This window comes from Caretta caretta, chromosome 7 (assembly GCF_965140235.1).
Source record: "Caretta caretta isolate rCarCar2 chromosome 7, rCarCar1.hap1, whole genome shotgun sequence".
NCBI lineage: Eukaryota > Metazoa > Chordata > Testudines > Cheloniidae > Caretta > Caretta caretta.
The window spans coordinates 102,311,471-102,330,884 of NC_134212.1; the positions used below are offsets into that span (position 1 = coordinate 102,311,471).

The 19,414-nt window shown below is 42.1% G+C and overlaps 1 protein-coding gene across 1 annotated transcript in view; it reads right to left on the reverse strand.

The window, feature by feature from the left end:
• Window positions 1-8,206: 8,206 nt before the first annotated feature.
• MKI67 (marker of proliferation Ki-67) overlaps window positions 8,207-19,414 on the reverse strand; it is a 39,644-nt gene continuing 28,436 nt past the window's right edge. Inside the window, exons 15-17 of the mRNA XM_048858884.2 lie at window positions 17,762-17,825; window positions 10,528-14,655; window positions 8,207-8,890 (exon numbers count right to left, since the gene is read on the reverse strand). Coding sequence (XP_048714841.2) covers window positions 8,751-8,890; window positions 10,528-14,655; window positions 17,762-17,825 — 4,332 coding nt within the window. The 3' untranslated portion in view covers window positions 8,207-8,750. The remainder of the gene's footprint in view (window positions 8,891-10,527; window positions 14,656-17,761; window positions 17,826-19,414) is intronic.

Here is a 19,414-nt window from a genome sequence, read left to right on the forward strand (position 1 = left end):
CAGGTTAAGTTCCCACGCAGGGACAGGCTGCCTGATCTGGGGATGTAGACAGTCCAGACCTTTGAGGAAGTGACCAATCATAGGGTTGGCGAAGACAGATAGACCAGACGCTCCTGGGTGGAAGGCCGAGATAGCAGCAAGGTGTACCCTTATGGAGGACGCCACCAGGCATTGCTGTTTCAGGTGTAGGAGGTACTCCAAGATGAGAAGTACAGGTCCCTGGAGCGGGGAGTGTACTGTGCTGGTCACAGCAGCACAAGAATCTCTTCCACTTTGCCAGATACGTGGCTCTAGTGGAGGGCTTCCTGCTGCCGAGGACCTCCCTTACTTGTTCTGAGCACAGTTCTATGGGGTTCAGCCACAAAGCTTCCAAGCCATCCGGTGGAGGGACCACAGGTCAGAGTGTTGAAAGCAACTGTGGTCCTGATAGAGTAAGTTGAGGAGGAGAGGTAACGTGACCGGTGCGTCCACCGACAGCTCCAATAGCATAGTGTACCAGGTGTTGTCGAGGCCATGCTGGAGCTATCAGAATTCTTTGTCCCCGCTCTGCAGACCTTGAGCAGGACCTTGTGCACGAGAGGGAATGGGGGAAAAGGCGTAGAGCAGGGAACCTCTACAGGGTAGCAGGAATACATCTGTGAGTGAACCTGGGCTGTGACCCTGGAAGGAGCAGAACAGTGGGCACTTCTTGTTGCGTCGGGTGGCAAACAGGTCAACCTGGGGAAACCCCCACCTTTGGAAAATGAGGTGAATGACACCCGGCCGGATGGATCATTCATATGCGGAAGGACCTGCTGAGGTGGTCCGCCAGCATGTTCTGAACTCCTGGTAGAAAGGATGCTTCTAGGTGAATGGAGTGTGCTATGCAGAACTCCCACAGCCGGAGGGCCTCCTGGCATAGGGGAGAGGAACAGGCTCCACCCTGTTTGTTGATGTAAAACATGGTGGTGGTGGTGTCCGTTAGAACTTCTACGCATTGGACTTGTAATTGGGCCTGAAAGGCCTGGCAGGCTAGGTGCACCGCCCTCAGCTCCTTGAAGTTGATATGCAGGGAGAGCTTGTCCTGCGATCACAGGCCCTGTGTCTAGAGGTCTCCCAGATGTGCACCCCATTCCAGAGCTAACACATCCATAACCAGGGACAAGGAAGGTTGAGGGTTGTGGAAGGGGACTCCTTCGCACACTGCTTGAGGGTTAAGCCACCAGTGGAGGGACATGAGGAACTGCCCTGGAACCATGACCACTGAATTCAAGCTGTTGTGCCCCGGACAGTAGGCTGAGGCAAGCCATGCCTGAAAAGGTCTAAGCTGCAGCCTGGCGTGCCAGGTTGCGTACGTGCAAGTAGCCATATGGCCGAGGAGACTCAGGTACCCCCTTGCTGTTGGAATTGCTGGAGGCTTTGAATTATGTTTGTGATGGCTCGAAATCAGGTCCTGGCAGAAGAGCTTGCGCCTGAACTAATTCTAATACTGCCCCAGTGAATTCTATTCTTTGGGTCGGTTCCAAGGGCGACTTCCCCAAGTTGAGGAGACCCAGTTGCTCGAACGTGTACCTGACCAAACTGATTTGGGACAGCACCTGCCCCCTGGCGCGGCCTCTGAGCAGCCAGTCGTCAAGGTAGGGGTATACTTGCACCTGCCGTCAACGGAGGAAAGCAGCCATGACTGACATGCTCTTGATGAACACTCGGGGGGCTGTTGAGAGGCCAAAGGACAGTGAATTGGTAGTGCTTGTGGTTGACCATGAAGTGTAGGAAGCGTTGTTGTGCAGGACAAATCGCTATATGGAAGTATGCGTCCTTCATGTCGAGGGCGGCATACCAGTCTCCTTGATCCAGGGAGGGGATAATGGTGCCCAAGGAGACCATGCAAAACTTCAACTTTACCATGCATTTGTTGAGACTGCGCAGATCTAGAATGGGTCTGAGACCCCAGTTGGCCTTGGGGATTAGGAAGTATCAGGAGTAGAATCCCTTGCACCTTAGCTCCTGAGGAACCTCCTCCACCGCTCCCATGGCGAGGAGCGCCTGCACCTCCTGGATAAGGAGTTCCTCATGAGAGGGGTCCCTGAAGAGCAACAGGGAAAGGGGATGGGAGAGAAGGTAGGAACAGAACTGGAGAGAATATCTCACTTCCACTGTGTGAACGACCCAGTAGTCCGAAGTTACTTGGGACCAAGCACGATAGAAGTGGGACAGATGATTCAAAAAAGACAGGGAAGGATCCGGAATCAAAACTGGTGCACCGTCCTCAGGCGCACCTTCAAAAGGCCTGCTTGGAACCTGATGATAATTTAGTCGGGCCCTGGCCCTGCCCAGAAGAATATGTGGAAGAGTTGCTGACACTGGAGAGATTTGTTGGGACGTGCACCAGATCTGGAACCTGGACCATTTCTGCAGGTAAGTGTGACATGTGGAAGACTTTCTATTGTGTAGTAGAACCTCTTACACCAACTTTGAGCATGAGCTCTCTAGGTGCTAGAATCATATAGGAGCCATGCCTTGAAGTGGAGGATCCCCAAGTTGGGATGTATGGTACACCCTTTGTCCTGAGAGAGAAGATGCGGAGGGGCCAGAAGGGAGATCTGTGGACACATCAAGAACTACATCAGGTAAGGGTACCAGGTCTGTCTCAGCTATGTTGGAGCAATCAAAATTACGCAAACTCTATTCCTCTTTATCTTTAGCAGGACCTTCAGCAGAAGAGGAAACTGAAAGAAGGTGTAAAGAAGGTCCTTTTCCTACAGGAGGAGGAAAGCATCGCCCAGAAAGAGCTGACCGATCCCCACCCCGGAACAGTATCTCAGACACTTCTTGTTCTGGTAGGTGGTGAACCGCTCTGTGGACGGTATTCCTCACAGTGTGAATAAATCATTAAGTACTGAAGGGTGCATCTCCCACTCATGGTCATGTGGGAATTTGCGAATGAGCTTGTCCGCTATCGAGTTTTGTGTGTCTGGGAAGTAAACCTTGGACACGGTGATGTTATGAGAGATGCACCAGTTCCGTAGATTCACTGCCTCCGTGCATAGGGAAGGCGATCTGGCTCCTCCCTGACAGTTGATATAATACATGAGACTATGTTGTGGAAGGGGTAGGGCGCTAAAGTGAATGGAATAACCAGATCTGATGATCTCTTAGGACTCATCTATCAGACATTATGCACTTCCAGGCACTGCAGAACGCTGCCAAATGGGTGCATGAGCATAGGTAGTATTAAGGAGAGGTCTCATGACACCTCGACCTGCACATCAAAAGTAGTGCTTAGGGGCAGGTGGTTGAGTCTAAGACTGGGAGCCCAAAGGCTTCCATTTTGGGAATTTCCCTTTATTCTTTTTGGGGCAGATAGTGCCATTGTGAGGGGAATTGGGACAAATAAGGTCTCTATTGGTATTGAGGGCTAAAATGTCCCTTTTGCCCTCATGTGTAGATTCCCAATGATCTGGGAGTGGCCCTGCAATCCTTCAAGGAGTGGAGGGAGGCATCAGTCCTCTCAGCGAAGAGCTTGAAACCCTCAAAGTCCTCCTGTGTTCTAAACCTCTTTCAGGAATCCTGAGAGGTGAAGCCACGACACCCGTCTTATCACCACAGCAGTGGAGGTGGTCCTGGCAGCCATGTCAGCTGCATCAACGGCCGATTGCAAAGGTGGTTTTTGCTACCAGCTGCCATTCCTGGATGATGACCTTGAAGGAGTCCCAAGAGCTCTCCAGCAGTTTATCAATAAAGTTGTGTAATTTATTATAATTCATGTAGTTGTACTTTGCCATGAGTGCCTAGTAGCTGGCAATTCAAAACTGTAAGGTGGCTGAGTACGCCTTCCTACCGAAGGGATCAAGGCACTTCCAGTCTCTGTCATAGGGTGTTGTCTTAGAGTGGTGCTGTCAGCCATGGGATTTCACAGCGTCCACCACGATGGAATTTATGGAGAGCTGCCTCCATAAAGATGATTTCATAGAATCATAGAATATAAGGGTTGGAAGGGACCCCAGAAGGTCATCTAGTCCAACCCCCTGCTCGAAGCAGGACCAATTCCCAGTTAAATCATCCCAGCCAGGGCTTTGTCAAGCCTGACCTTAAAAACCTCTAAGGAAGAAGATTCTACCACCTCCCTAGGTAACGCATTCCAGTGTTTCACCACCCTCTTAGTGAAAAAGTTTTTCCTAATATCCAATCTAAACCTCCCCCACTGCAACTTGAGACCATTACTCCTCGTTCTGTCATCTGATACCATTGAGAACAGTCTAGAGCCATCCTCTTTGGAACCCCCTTTCAGGTAGTTGAAAGCAGCTATCAAATCCCCCCTCATTCTTCTCTTCTGCAGGCTAAACAATCCCAGCTCCCTCAGCCTCTCCTCATAACTCATGTGTTCCAGACCCCTAATCATTTTTGTTGCCCTTCGCTGGACTCTCTCCAATTTATCCACATCCTTCTTGTAGTGTGGGGCCCAAAACTGGACACAGTACTCCAGATGAGGCTTCACCAATGTCGAATAGAGGGGAACGATCACTTCCCTCGATCTGCTCGCTATGCCCCTACTTATACATCCCAAAATGCCATTGGCCTTCTTGGCAACAAGGGCACACTGCTGACTCATATCCAGCTTCTCGTCCACTGTCACCCCTAGGTCCTTTTCCGCAGAACTGCTGCCTAGCCATTCGGTCCCTAGTCTGTAGCTGTGCATTGGGTTCTTCCGTCCTAAGTGCAGGACCCTGCACTTATCCTTATTGAACCTCATCAGATTTCTTTTGGTCCAATCCTCCAATTTGTCTAGGTCCTTCTGTATCCTATCCCTCCCCTCCAGCGTATCTACCACTCCTCCCAGTTTAGTATCATCCGCAAATTTGCTGAGAGTGCAATCCACACCATCCTCCAGATCATTTATGAAGATATTGAACAAAACCGGCCCCAGGACCGACCCTTGGGGCACTCCACTTGATACCGGCTACCAACTAGACATGGAGCCATTGATAACTACCCGTTGAGCCCGACAATCTAGCCAGCTTTCTACCCACCTTGTAGTGCATTCATCCAGCCCATACTTCCTTAACTTGCTGACAAGAATACTGTGGGAGACCGTGTCAAAAGCTTTGCTAAAGTCAAGAAACAATACATCCACTGCTTTCCCTTCATCCACAGAACCAGTAATCTCATCATAGAAGGCGATTAGATTAGTCAGGCATGACCTTCCCTTGGTGAATCCATGCTGGCTGTTCCTGATCACTTTCCTCTCATGCAAGTGCTTCAGGATTGATTCTTTGAGGACCTGCTCCATGATTTTTCCAGGGACTGAAGTGAGGCTGACTGGCCTGTAGTTCCCAGGATCCTCCTTCTTCCCTTTTTTAAAGATTGGCACTACATTAGCCTTTTTCCAGTCATCCGGGACTTCCCCGGTTCGCCACGAGTTTTCAAAGATAATGGCCAATGGCTCTGCAATCACAGCCGCCAGTTCCTTCAGCACTCTCGGATGCAACTCGTCCGGCCCCATGGACTTGTGCACGTCCAGCTTTTCTAAATAGTCCCTAACCACCTCTATCTCCACAGAGGGCTGGCCATCTCTTCCCCATTTTGTGATGCCCAGCGTAGCAGTCTGGGAGCTGACCTTGTTAGTGAAAACAGAGGCAAAAAAAGCATTGAGTACATTAGCTTTTTCCACATCCTCTGTCACTAGTTTGCCTCCCTCATTCAGTAAGGGGCCCACACATTCCTTGGCATAATTTTCTGGCGAAGTTGTCTTTGTGGGATTTTGGTCAGAGCTGCTGGCAGAGGGAACACTTTTGTTGGATATGGTCCTTGCCAAGAAAGAAAAGGCACTGGGAGTGCTTCTCCACAACCGGGATCGCCTCGCTGAAAGTGCAATACTTCTTGAAGGCCGGAGAGCTAGGCATATCCTTTTCCAGGTGGGTTCCCACCATTGGGGGCAAAACCAGGACAAAGTCTTTTCTCTCTCTCTTTTTTTTTTTTTTATTAGGCACAGCCAAATAAGGAGTCAGAAGAAAGCTAAAAAGTTTCTAAAAGCTAACGATATGCTAATGGACAGCTAAAGGCCCTGTTTCTATCCAGGGTGGTTAAGAAGGAACTGAGGGTAGTTATCCCATGTGCACTGGCTAGCCTCATGGCACAGCACGAGTAGAGACAGTGCATGTGCGGGCCCCATAGACACTGCTACCTGTGGCGGTTCAATACAGGACACGGCTTTAGGCAAGCAAGCAGGCTGGTCTGCTGATGGGATTACCCCTGTCAGCTTTTGCACCTCTTTTATTTCTCTCCCCCCTGTGCATCACATACCCCAACCGACCGCAAAAGGCATCAACAAAGGAAATAATATGACTTTGATTAATATTCCTATTTACTGGCCTCTATCTACTACAATCTTTATTCTCAGGCCTTGAGCTTCGGCCGAGGAAGCTTCCCACGGCTGATGTCCTTATTTTGACTTCCCAGATGGTCCATGTTTTCATGGTCTATGTCCTTGGATAGAACAGAGTAATGTGTGCATTGCTCCTACACAACAGTCAGGGTGTGCCCTGACTGTTTCCAGGTGCATGAACGCTACATGAACCCTTCAGCTACCGAAGTTCTATGATCAGCAGCGCAGGGACACAGACACACCTACAGTGAAGCACCCATAGGGACACTACTTGATGAAGGGGATCTTTGCAACTATTGGCCTTGTGCAGTACAGCGGCAAAAAGGTATAGGAGAGGGGTCACTATGTTAAAGAAGTGGATAGTTGGGCTTCATAGTACAAGTTATGCACAAAAAAAGCCCCCCAAAACACAACCTTTGAAATATTAAAATATTTACCTTCAGTATTTTTTTAAACAGGATTTTTAAATTCTCACTCCCAGCTAAACACATTGCTTTTCAATTGTCTATGTTACAGAAAACCACAACTCCATATATTCCCGTAAATGAGTTTGGAATAAATTTAGGTTGTGTGTACACTAGTATTTTTCTTAATCTCTCTCTACTCCAGCTCCACCTGCAGTAGCAGCAGTGGGAGAGCTGCCAGTGTTTTAAACTGTTTGTCATCTAAGGCCATGTCTACAGTACAGACGTGTATCAGTATAACTACATTGCTCAGGGGTGTGAAAAGTCCACACCCACGACAACATAGTTATACCAACCTAACCCACCGTGTAGACAGTGCTATGTTGATGGGAGAGTGGATTAACTAAGCCAATGGGAGGAGCTCTCCTGTTGGCATAGGAGTGTCTTCACGAAAGCACCAGAATGGCACAGCTGTATGTGAAGACAAGCCCTAATTCTGCTTCGAACAGATCTGGTGGCACAATGGTTGCAATGCCAGCAGCAGGCTGTCCACATTAATGGTCCCATCAATGTTAACACCACTGGAGCTGTGCTATGTGGTCATATAATAATGGAAGATATTAAGAAAAATGATAGTGTAGAAAAGGTTCAATGTTTTAAAAATGTCAGGACTCAGCTCTTCCTAGAAAAAAACATTTAAAATACTGGGTTTGGTGGTGTTTTCTTTTTTTTTTTGAATACTGGCTTAAAAACTCACTTAACAGATGTATATATGTGGTAGAAGAAGTTGACTTATATCTTGTAGTCAACAGGACATTTCTGTCATCAACTTCAATAGAGCAGGATCAGGCTCTTAAACACAAATAAATGGCAGGGAGAATATATACCATCTTATAGTTTTTTAAAATATATCTTTAACATTTTGAATAATTCATGCAATGTGCTATTTACAAGTAACAGAAAGACTCCATAATTTAAGAATAATAGTCTTTAGTTAGCGTGTACATATCTACATGGTCCATGGATGCTGAAAACACTTGGATGATGTTATATTAAAATAACTGCATACAAAACACAGGATAACACTCCTTTGAAAAGGAGGAGTTGGGGAAAGGGCAGCCCCATTGCTTTAAGATACCCATTCTTAATCCATTTAGTGCTGCAGGCTGTCTGGTGTTAGCAATCATGTACAATTGGACCTGCTGCAGAGCAAAGAGCAGTCTTGCCCCACAAACTAGGAGACAGCCAATATTCTAGGAGACCCATCATAAACAAGACGTGCTTCCATAAACCTGCTGGGTCATTTAGAGGACTGGGGGAATAATGCTGACACTGTGCTTGTGAGGAAAAAATAGTAATTATATATAAATCTTGAGTTTTCCTAATATACTTGTAACAAAAAGTATGCTTAAATCACAAAATAAAATCACACATCTAATTAACATTTACAAAATTTATTAACTCTTATAAAAATCTATTTGCATTTTTTGCAGTAGTCAATTTAAGCTGTTAAATCAGAATTCCCACATAATAGTTTTGCCAATAAAAACCTGTAGATTTTTTTAAAAAGAATATTTACAGAATTTTCATGAAAATATAAAACTTTAGTATCCCAAAATTAAGCTAACTAGATAAGAACATACAATTACGTATGGGCAGATTCAGCAAAGTAATACAACTTCCAGACTGCTGAAATGATCATCAGTGAAAGGAGGCATCAATGTTGGCACAGAAAGTTTTTTTGGTTGCTGTAATTTTGCACAAGCTCACCACGGTTTGGAAAGCAAATATATTTGGCTGAATTATGCCATTAAAAGAGGTATCACTTCTACTTATATAAACAGATAAACATATCTCCATTATACCTAAATTCACTGAATGCTTTACAACTCTATCAAATCTAAGTGCTCATCCATTTACATAAAAAAACTGAAAAATCAAATACTGAAAAGATTTCAAAACTGGTTCTACAACTATTAAGATTATTTTCTTGTTCTTGCACTTGCTCTTGTTTTCCTTTCTGTTCCTCCAGCACTCTGAATCATGCTTATATCACCTTTGCCAAGTTCTCCTTTAGTTTTGTTTCTTGTTTCTTTCTGCAGAGTTATACTTTGACCAGACTCTGTAAAAATAAATAAATAAATAAAAATAAAAAATTAACTGTAAATTTAGATAATAAATCAAACTTTTTAGCTGAAATTCAAATCTTCAGCTATGCTGTTTTAGAGAAAAATATCCCTAATAAATATATTCCAGAGACAATACCCAGGAATACAACAAACCAGTTATGAAAGCTGCACTTCTGCACAACCAGCATCCTTTAAAATAGATCCCTGAAGACTCACAGCTATTTCTGAAACCAGATTAACATTAATAAGTGCACTAAAGCTAATTCTTTTTCTTATATGGCATTTTGAAACCATGGTAGTCCATTCTGTACAAATGGACTTCAGATACAGTGGTTAGCTGTGATATACACCGGGAAGCCTGTTGAATAAGCACTCATGGACAATATGATGACTGTACTAATAGGCTGTGGTGGAGCAGCAGATGACACTGTTATAAATCACCATAAATGTCCAAAGATAGTGCTGTGACATGGTGAATACAGGCCACCATTCAGTAAGCGCGCTGCCAACATTCCTGCTGCCTTGTGGGTTTAAGCCTTTTACTAAAGGAAAAGGTTTCAACCAGAATAACTGGCCGCACTTGATTCTTGGGGCCTTTGTGGAGTATTAGTCCCAAAGTTATACCATAAACCCAATTTGGTACTTTTAGTGATTTTTTTTTTTAAACTCATATGTAAACTAAAGACTCCCAATAAAAATATTAAAGCAAGGAAAACCCTGCATTAGAATATACAGCAGTGGTTCTGGGTCCACGAAGAGCTGGCAGGTCAGGCTCTTCATTGTAAAGAAAAGACTAGACACCTGCATAGGAATCTAGAAACCAGAAGAAAGAGGTGCTGATCCCAGAAAAAAGTCACTAATGGCACCAGAGATGGTAGCTACCATCAAAAGCTGCTTGGTGGAAAGATGACCTCCAGCTAAAGAGCAATGTCCAGAAGAACGGTGAGAAAAGAATCAGGTACCTAGTGCATGTATAGCAGGAGCAGGGAGCAAGAAAGGGAACCAGAAGGCAGGAGAAAAGAATGGGAAAAAGGAATAAGACAAAACGGCAAATGTAAAGGGAAAAAATGAGGAGGTTAGCATGAGCATGGGATTGGAGGATCAGACAGCAAGAAAGAGTATGATGGGGAAGAGGGGACCAGGCAGAGGAGAAGGATGAGAAGGAACATACATATGTGGGGAAGATTAAATGAAGGTGAAAAAGATAGTGATCTTTTAAAATTGACATCACATTGAAAACAGTTATCTAAATATTTTCCTAATATTTTTTCATGTTAACAATTGTTGTAATTGCAATAGAGATGTTGTACAATTGCAAATAGATTGAGTGGACCGTGATTCATAATAAGAACAATTTTGAGGACTTGAGATTTACAGTAACAAAGGAAAGTATTATTTATGCTACGTGCTATACAAACATGTACTAAGTGTCTCTGTGGCAACAAACGTTTAAGATTGAAATATTGGGATCTACAGTAATGCAAATTTTATCACTTTTATTCACAACATTAAGTTACAGGCAAGATCAAGAATAAAGCAATTCCTTATCTAAAACATGCAAGTTTACATTCACCCACCTTCAAAAATTAAACAATTATATTAGGTAACTGAAAATAAATCATTGCCATACCTGATTTTAATTTTTTGGCTGCCTTTTCATCCTCTGGCAAGTGGCGTTTTTCCCTGAGAGAAGTGGAACTAGCTACTTGAGATGTGAGATCAACCTGTTTTCTTCTGCCCTTTTTTGATGCCTGGAAAGTAATATTTTCCAAAGGCACATTTTGGTCTTCTTTAGGGACCTTCTCTTTATCATCATTTTCTGGCAAGCTGCTTTTTCCTCGGAGAGAAGTGGAACTAGCAGCCTGTGTTGTGAGATCAACCTGTTTCCGTCTGCCCCTTCTGCGTGGATTAGCTTTTGCCTCAGTAGAATTTCCCAAAGGCACATTTTGGTCTTCTTTAGGAACCTTCTCTTTACCATCATTTTCTAGCAAGCTGCTTTTTCCTCGGAGAGAAGTGGAACTAGCTGCCTGTGTTGTGAGATCAACCTGTTTCCGTCTGCCCCTTCTGGGTGGATTAGCTTTTGCCTCAGTAGAATTTCCCAACGGCACATTTTGGTCTTCTTTAGGAACCTTCTCTTTACCACCATTTTCTGGCAAGCGGCTTTTTCCTCGGAGAGAAGTGGAACTAGCTGCCTGTGTTGTGAGATCAACCTGTTTTCTTCTGCCCTTTATTGATGCCTGGGAAGTAATAGTTTCCAACGGCACATTTTGGTCTTCTTTAGGAACCTTCTCTTTATCATCATTTTCTGGCAAGCTGCTTTTTCCTCGGAGAGAAGTGGAACTAGCTGCCTGTGTTGTGAGATCAACCTGTTTCCGTCTGCCCCTTCTGGGTGGATTAGCTTTTGCCTCAGTAGAATTTCCCAACGGCACATTTTGGTCTTCTTTAGGAACCTTCTCTTTACCACCATTTTCTGGCAAGCTGCTTTTTCCTCGGAGAGAAGTGGAACTAGCTGCCTGTGTTGTGAGATCAACCTGTTTTCTTCTGCCCTTTATTGATGCCTGGGAAGTAATAGTTTCCAACGGCACATTTTGGTCTTCTTTAGGAACCTTCTCTTTATCATCATTTTCTGGCAAGCTGCTTTTTCCTCGGAGAGAAGTGGAACTAGCTGCCTGTGTTGTGAGATCAACCTGTTTTCGTCTGCCCCTTCTGGGTGGATTAGCTTTTGCCTCAGTAGAATTTCCCAACGGCACATTTTGGTCTTCTTTAGGAACCTTCTCTTTACCATCATTTTCTGGCAAGCTGCTTTTTCCTCGGAGAGAAGTGGAACTAGCTGCTTGTGTTGTGAGATCAACCTGTTTCCGTCTGCCCTTTCTTGGTGGATTAGCTTTTGCCTCAGTAGTATTTCCCAAAAGCACATTTTGGTCTTCTTTAGGAACCTTCTCTTTACCATCATTTTCTGGCAAGCTGCTTTTTCCTCGGAGAGAAGTGGAACTAGCTGCTTGTCTTGTGAGATCAACCTGTTTCTGTCTGCCCTTTCTGGGTGGATTAGCTTTTGCCTCGGTAGTATTTCCCAAAGGCACATTTTGGTCTTCTTTAGGAACCTTCTCTTTACCATCATTTTCTGGCAACCTGCTTTTTCCTTGGAGAGAAGTGGAACTAGCTGCCTGTCTTGTGAGATCAACCTGTCGCCTTCTGCCCTTTCTTGATGGATTCACTTTTGCCTGGGAGGTAGTACTTCCCAAAGGCACGTTTTGGTCTTTAGGAATCGCATCTTTATCATCATTTTCTGTCAAGCTACTTTTTCCTCTGAGAGAAGTGCAATTAGCTGCCTGAGATGTGAGAGAAACTTGGTTCCTTCTGCCCCTTCTTGATAGCTTCTCTTTTATAGGCGAAACAATAGCTTCAAAAGGCACATTTTGACTCTCTGACATCTCTTCTTTACTGCTATCTCCTGGCAAGGTGCATTTTCCTCCAAAAGAAGTGGAATTAGCTGCTTTATGATCAACCTGTTTCCTTCTGCCCCTTCTGGATGTATTCTCTTTTGTAGGGGAAGCAGTAGATTCCAAAGCTGCATCTTGGTCTTTTTTGGCATCACTTTCTGGCAAGCTGTATTTTTTTCTAAGAGAAGTGGAACTAACCTTATCTGGTGTGAGATCAACTTCTTTCCTTCTGCCCCTTCTTGAGAGATTTTCATTTGCTTGGGAAGGAAAGTTTTCTGAAGTCTCATTTTGGTCTTTATCATTACCTTCAGGTAAAACGTGTTTTCCTCTGAGAGAAGCAGAACTGGCTTCCTCAAGTTCAAAATGAACTTTTTTCCCTCTGTCTCTTCTTGGTGTATTTTCATTTGCTTCTGTAGGATTATTTTCTAAAATCTCAATTTGTTTGGTTTCGGATGCTTCCTGTTTGCCATCACCTTTCCTTATCCTCTTTCCGTGTCTAAGAACAGTTCTCTCATCATATACCATTGCAGCAGTTGGATTGTTTTGGGCTTCCTTGGTTTTGGAACTTTGCACTGTCTGTAGAGATCCTAGAGAATCCTTTGTAGAAATTGTCTCTGGTTCAGTTTCTGATATATTTTGTGGTATCATTTTTTCATTTTTGGCAAATTCACCTTCCTTAATGTCCAATATACCGTTTTGACCTCTGTTATTTCCGTGTGTTTGATTAGTTTTTTTAATTGAATTCCTGTTTGCTTGCAAGCTATAAACATCAAGTGGTGCGTCATTTGTGTTTTCAAAATGTGACTCCTTTAACTTTAAGCTTTGACCTGTTTTTGCTTCCTTATTTCCCTGAGCTGCTTTTGTCTCATTTTTTGTAGATTTGTGTATTTTAACTACAGTTTCTTTTGATGTTCTCTTGGCTTCCTGGACACTTGTTATATTTTCAGGTACCATCTCTGTACTTACTTTCTTTGTTTCCTCTAATTGCTTTCTAGATTTTACTCTCAAAGATTTTCTTCCTTTCATCTCTGTTACCATAATTTCAAGGGTTGGTTTATCGATTTCAGATTCTTCTACTGCAGCAGCCTCAATGGTACTGTTGGCAAAATCCTGTTCATCTGTTTGTACACACTTTACTGTTTCTGCTCTACAAGGATTCCTTGTTGTCTGTCTTTGGGATTTTTCTTTTGCATCATGTTCCTCTGTAAATTCCTGTTTGTTATCTTCAGTTTTCCCTCTTCTGGTTCTTTTAGCTGGAACTAATGATTCTAGCATTTCTAATTTTTTCTCCCTTCTAGACCTCTTCCTAACTGACAGAGCCACCTTTTCATTATTTTCTACACTACCTTGATCAGACTTATCTTCAGGTGCTATAAGCCCTGTTTGCAGAGGGTGCCCTCTTACATTTTTACTGCTACTAGATACATTTGCTGTCTTCATACTTTGATCATTTTCCATTATTAAAATATGGTTTGTGACAGATTGATACACAGTCTGCAAATTCTGTTTCATACTTGTAGTTTCTCTTTGTGGCATTAAAGAATCTTTATCACGAGACTCAAGACTCCTTTTACCTCTTCTGGAGCTATGAAAAGTTCCATGTATTTCTACTGAGGAAACAGCTTCCTTATTTTTGTCAAGTTGTTTGTGAACATGAATTTTTGAAATAATTTCTTCTTGCATACACTGATTGGTTCTCTCTTTTCTTCCTAGATTTTTAACTACCGTAGTGAAAGCAATAGCCTCCTCCTTCTGGTCTTCAATGCTCTCTTTCATCAGAACTGGTAATTCTAATAAATTTACATTCTCCTGTAGATTTTCTTCACATTCTCTTAGTGAAGAGGGATTCTCTTTTATTTCTATTTTCTGCTGTTTTGCCCTTGTAGATTTTTTGTCTTTACCGGACAAATCGATAGATCCCTGGATAAGATTTAATTGTGGGGCCACAGGATTTTCAAAAAGCAATTCTTTATCATCACTATCTTTCAAATTTTGGTTTAATTCTCTTTGCCGTTGCATAGCTGGTTCTTGAACTGGATCCATTTTGGTAAGTAAAAGAGAGATTACTGAATTTGAGAGATTATGGCTCTTGGTCGGAGACCCATCACTTATTTTTTCTTTTTCAACATTTTCTATATTTTTCACAATTTCTGACTCCTTAGGTGAAATAAATGCATGTTCAAGATTTTCTTGCAATTCTTGTTCATTTTTAATGTTTCTATTCCTAGATCTCACAAATGGGAGTGATGTTTTTTCAAGTGAATCTTCCATTCTTTTCTCTTGCTTCAGTTCTTCTCTTTCATAATTTCCTCTAGATTCTAAAACAAGTAACATTTTTCATTAAAAACACAGAACAAAAGGAGCAAGAATAAAATTAGTAAAATAAGTGCACAACGCGCCTGATCAAAATTACCTCTAAGCTTAGGGTAGGACTATTTGATTCTATTAAAATGGTAATGACAGGTTTCAGAGTAGCAGCCGTGTTAGTCTGTATCCGCAAAAAAAAAAAAAAAGAAGAAGTACTTGTGGCACCTTAGAGACTAACAAATTTATTTGAGCACAAGCTTTCATGAGATACAGGCATGCATCCGATGAAGTGAGTTGTAGCTCACGAAAGCTTATGCTCAAATAAATTTATTAGTCTCTAAGGTGCCACAAGTACTCCTTTTCTTTTTAAAATGGTAAGTTAACGTATATTTAATATTCTAAATAAGATATTTGAGTGACTTCTACAGATTCAACAATGAATGATTTTCAATTACACAGTTAAAGGAAAAAGAAAAGGAGTACTTGTGGCACCTTAGAGACTAACCAATTTATTTGAGCATGAGCTTTCGTGAGCTACAGCTCACTTCATCGGATGCATACCGTGGAAACTGCAGAAGACATTATATACACACAGAGACCATGAAACAATACCTCCTCCCACCCCACTGTCCTGCTGGTAATAGCTTATCTAAAGTGATCATCAAGTTGGGCCATTTCCAGCACAAATCCAGGTTTTCTCACCCTCCGCCCCCCCCCCCCCACCACAAACTCATTCTCCTGCTGGTAATAGCCCATCCAAAGTGACCACTCTCTTCACAATGTGTATGATAATCAAGGTGAGCCATTTCCAGCACAAATCCAGGTTTTCTCACCCCCCCCACCCCCATACACACACAAACTCACTCTCCTGCTGGTAACAGCTTATCTAAAGTGATCATCAAGTTGGGCCATTTCCAGCACAAATCCAGGTTTTCTCACCCTCCACCCCCCCACACACAAACTCACTCTCCTGCTGGTAATAGCCCATCCAAAGTGACTACTCTCTTCACAATGTGTATGATAATCAAGGTGGGCCATTTCCTGCACAAATCCAGGTTCTCTCACCCCCTCACCCCCCTCCAAAAATCACACACACAAACTCACTCTCCTGCTGGTAATAGCTTATCCAAAGTGACCACTCTCCCTACAATGTGCATGATAATCAAGGTGGGCCATTTCCAGCACAAATCCAGGCTTTCTCACCCCCCCTCCCCCCCGGGAACACACACACACACACAAACTCACTCTCCTGCTGGCAATAGCTCATCCAAACTGACCACTCTCCAAGTTTAAATCCAAGTTTAACCAGAACGTCTGGGGGGGGGCGGGGGGTAGGAAAAAACAAGGAGAAATAAGCTACCTTGCATAATGACTTAGCCACTCCCAGTCTCTATTTAAGCCTAAATTAATAGTATCCAATTTGCAAATGAATTCCAATTCAGCAGTTTCTCGCTGGAGTCTGGATTTGAAGTTTTTTTGTTGTAAGATATCGACCTTCATGTCTGTGATTGCGTGACCAGAGAGATTGAAGTGTTCTCTGACTGGTTTATGAATGTTATAATTCTTGACATCTGATTTGTGTCCATTTATTCTTTTACGTAGAGACTGTCCAGTTTGACCAATGTAAATGGCAGAGGGGCATTGCTGGCACATGATGGCATATATCACATTGGTGGATGTGCAGGTGAACGAGCCTCTGATAGTGTGGCTGATGTTATTAGGCCCTGTGATGGTGTCCCCTGAATAGATATGTGGGCACAGTTGGCAACGGGCTTTGTTGCAAGGATAGGTTCCTGGGTTAGTGGTTCTGTTGTGTGGTATGTGGTTGTTGGTGAGTATTTGCTTCAGGTTGTGGGGCTTAAAGGAAAGAAATGTTATTTTATTGGTTGGGCTACTGATATTTTAGAATGAGAGAAACTTGAATACATTTGATACTTTAGATATGATTATTTCATGACTGTTTAATAACCATTGGTAAAGGATATAATTACGGTTGCTATGATGATTTGGGGAATCTGTCTCTGTACAACTTATGAATTCTGATTGATTTTATGGATTCTATATATAAAATTCTAACTCTCATGCATTAAATCAGCCATTGGCTGACAATTACATTGTCATACACTACACATTCAGCTGGAAGGCTTTTCCCACATAGAACAATCAAAAGAAGTCATTAACATTTAATTATTGTGGTCTGGAAGGAAAATGGGTATGCTAAAGAGGGTGCTTGGGCTGTAAGAATCCAGTTATTCCAGGTGGTCTGCAGGGATGCTGGTTGCAGCAGTGGAAGTTCTCTAGCAGGACAGGAGCGGTGTTAGAATTGGCTTTTAAGAACTGTGAGGCTGGGAGGTTCATTCTAGGACATGCTTTCTGAGCTAGAGAGAATCTTTTGACTCTCTGACCAGCCCAAATTGATAAGAGCTTGCTGCAAGAGTCAGAGAGGAGAATCCATAACCTGGAAGAGAAGGCTGAACTGGAAGAAAGGTGACCTGGGATCCTGAAAAGACACTGACCCAATCCCAGAGAATGCTCAAGAGTGCTGAAGACTCTGAATCTCATGCCTTTTTTTCCTTTCTTTTCAAATTTTTCTGCCAAGTGATTTTGATACACGGCACAAAATCCTGTTAATCTCATTTGTATATATTTAGCAAAATCTACATTAAGGCAATATTAAAGCTTCATACAAAAACCAAAAAGTCATGAAATGTGAAAGTTGATGCTGCATTAAGAAAAGGGTACCACTGTATTTAGTAGCAGTAAGAAAATCACAGCTAAATGCACAAGATATTGTTGGGTGATTCAATAGACAGCATTCTTACCTTCAACTCAGTTTTGAACCAGCATAGTGTTAAAGGAATAATATGCTTTTGGAAGTCTTTCAAAAGAGATTTAATTTTAAATGAAGTTTAAGAGCAGGATTTTTATGCTGGTGGATCTACAGATGTTACTAACAGCATACTACATTCATAAATTCCAATTCCCAGCAGCAAGTATTCAAAATTATCACTGCACAAACTAAATTCAATATTTTCTGTGTATTCTGGCATTTTCAAAACCTCACACATTTAAGATACATTGTAAATTACAGCTTTAAAAATGCACATTTGCACTTACCACGTTCACGTTTAGGATCAATATGAGGAGAATTATTTTCTTGCATGAGATCCGTAACTTTGACCTAACAAAATTAAAAAATAATCAGTAAATCTGTGGCTGGCAGTGCTAAGGACAAGAAGAAGATTTTAAGTATACTAAGAACAAAAGAAATGCTAATAATGGTATAGACCCCCTACTAGAAGGAGATTTAAAACGGTTAATGATGCAAAAAAGGCAGGAAGTATTAACATTTCTGTTCTATATTTGGAAAGAAGCAGGACAATATACTCTTATCACATGAGGATGATGAGCTACTTTCCAGTCCATTACTAACTAAGGAGGATGTTAAACAACATCTGCTATGACTAAATATTTTTAAATTGTCAGGCCCTGGTAACTTGCACTCAAGAGTCCTAGAAGGCTTAGCTGAGAAGATCTCTGGCCTGCTCATGATCATTTTTAATATATCTTGAAATAACAGGGAAATTCCGTAACTCCAGAAGAGTGGTTATGTGCCAATATTTAAAAAGGACAGGCAGGATGACCTAGGTAACTAAAGGCTGGTTAGCCTGACATCGAACCCAGGCAAAATAATGAAAAAACTGAAAAGAGATTCAACTGATAAAGAATTAAAGGACAGAAATACAACTAATTCCAGTAAACATGATTTTATGGAAAACAGATCTTGTGAAACAAACCTGATTTCATCCACTTTTGAAATTACAAGTTTGGTTGAGAAAGGTAATTGTTTAGATGTAATATACTTAAGAATTTTGTAAGGGATTTTTGACTTAGTATCACTCAACATTTTGATTAAAAAATGGCACTATACAATATCAATAAAGCACATTAAATAGAATAAGAACCAGCTGACAGAGCTAAAAAAAAAGTAGCTGTCAGTGGAGAATCATTATCAAATGGGGGTGTTTATAGCAGGATTCTGTAGGGATTGGTTCTAGGCCTGTTCAACATTTTCATCAATGATCTAGAATTAAATATAAAATCATTGCTGATAAAACTTGCATATGACACAAAGACTGACTAAGTGATAAATAATGAGGACAGGGTTGACATCATAGAGAGTTGTCTGGATCACCTGGTAAACTGATCCCACTCAAACACAATGTGTTTTAATGCAGCTAATGGAAAGTTATACACATCTAAGAGACAAGCAATGCGGGCCATATCTACAAAATAGGGGATTGTATCATGGAAAGCAGTAACTCTGAAAAGGATTTAGGAGGTCAGAGAAGGAAGGCAAACCAACATGACTTCTCAGTACCACTCTGTGGCAAAAAGGGCATCCTTAAATATATGAACAGGGGAATAGTGAGCAAGAGTTGGGAAATGATCTTACCTCTGTACAAAGCATTGGTGAGACCAGTACTGGGAAACCACATACAATTTTGATGTCCATGTTTTAAAAATAATGTTAAAAAATTGGAAAGGGTGCAGTGAAAGACTCAAAGAGCTCAATCTGCTTAGTTTATCAAAATGGTTGAAAGACAATTTGATTACAGTACATTCTCAGGAAGAAAAATTTCAAGTACTAAAGAACTCTAATCTAGCAAAGAAAGATATAAGAATCACCAATAGCTGGAAGCTGAAGCCAGACAAATCCAAATTAGAAATAATGCACAATTTTTTAATAATGAAAGCAATTCACAACCA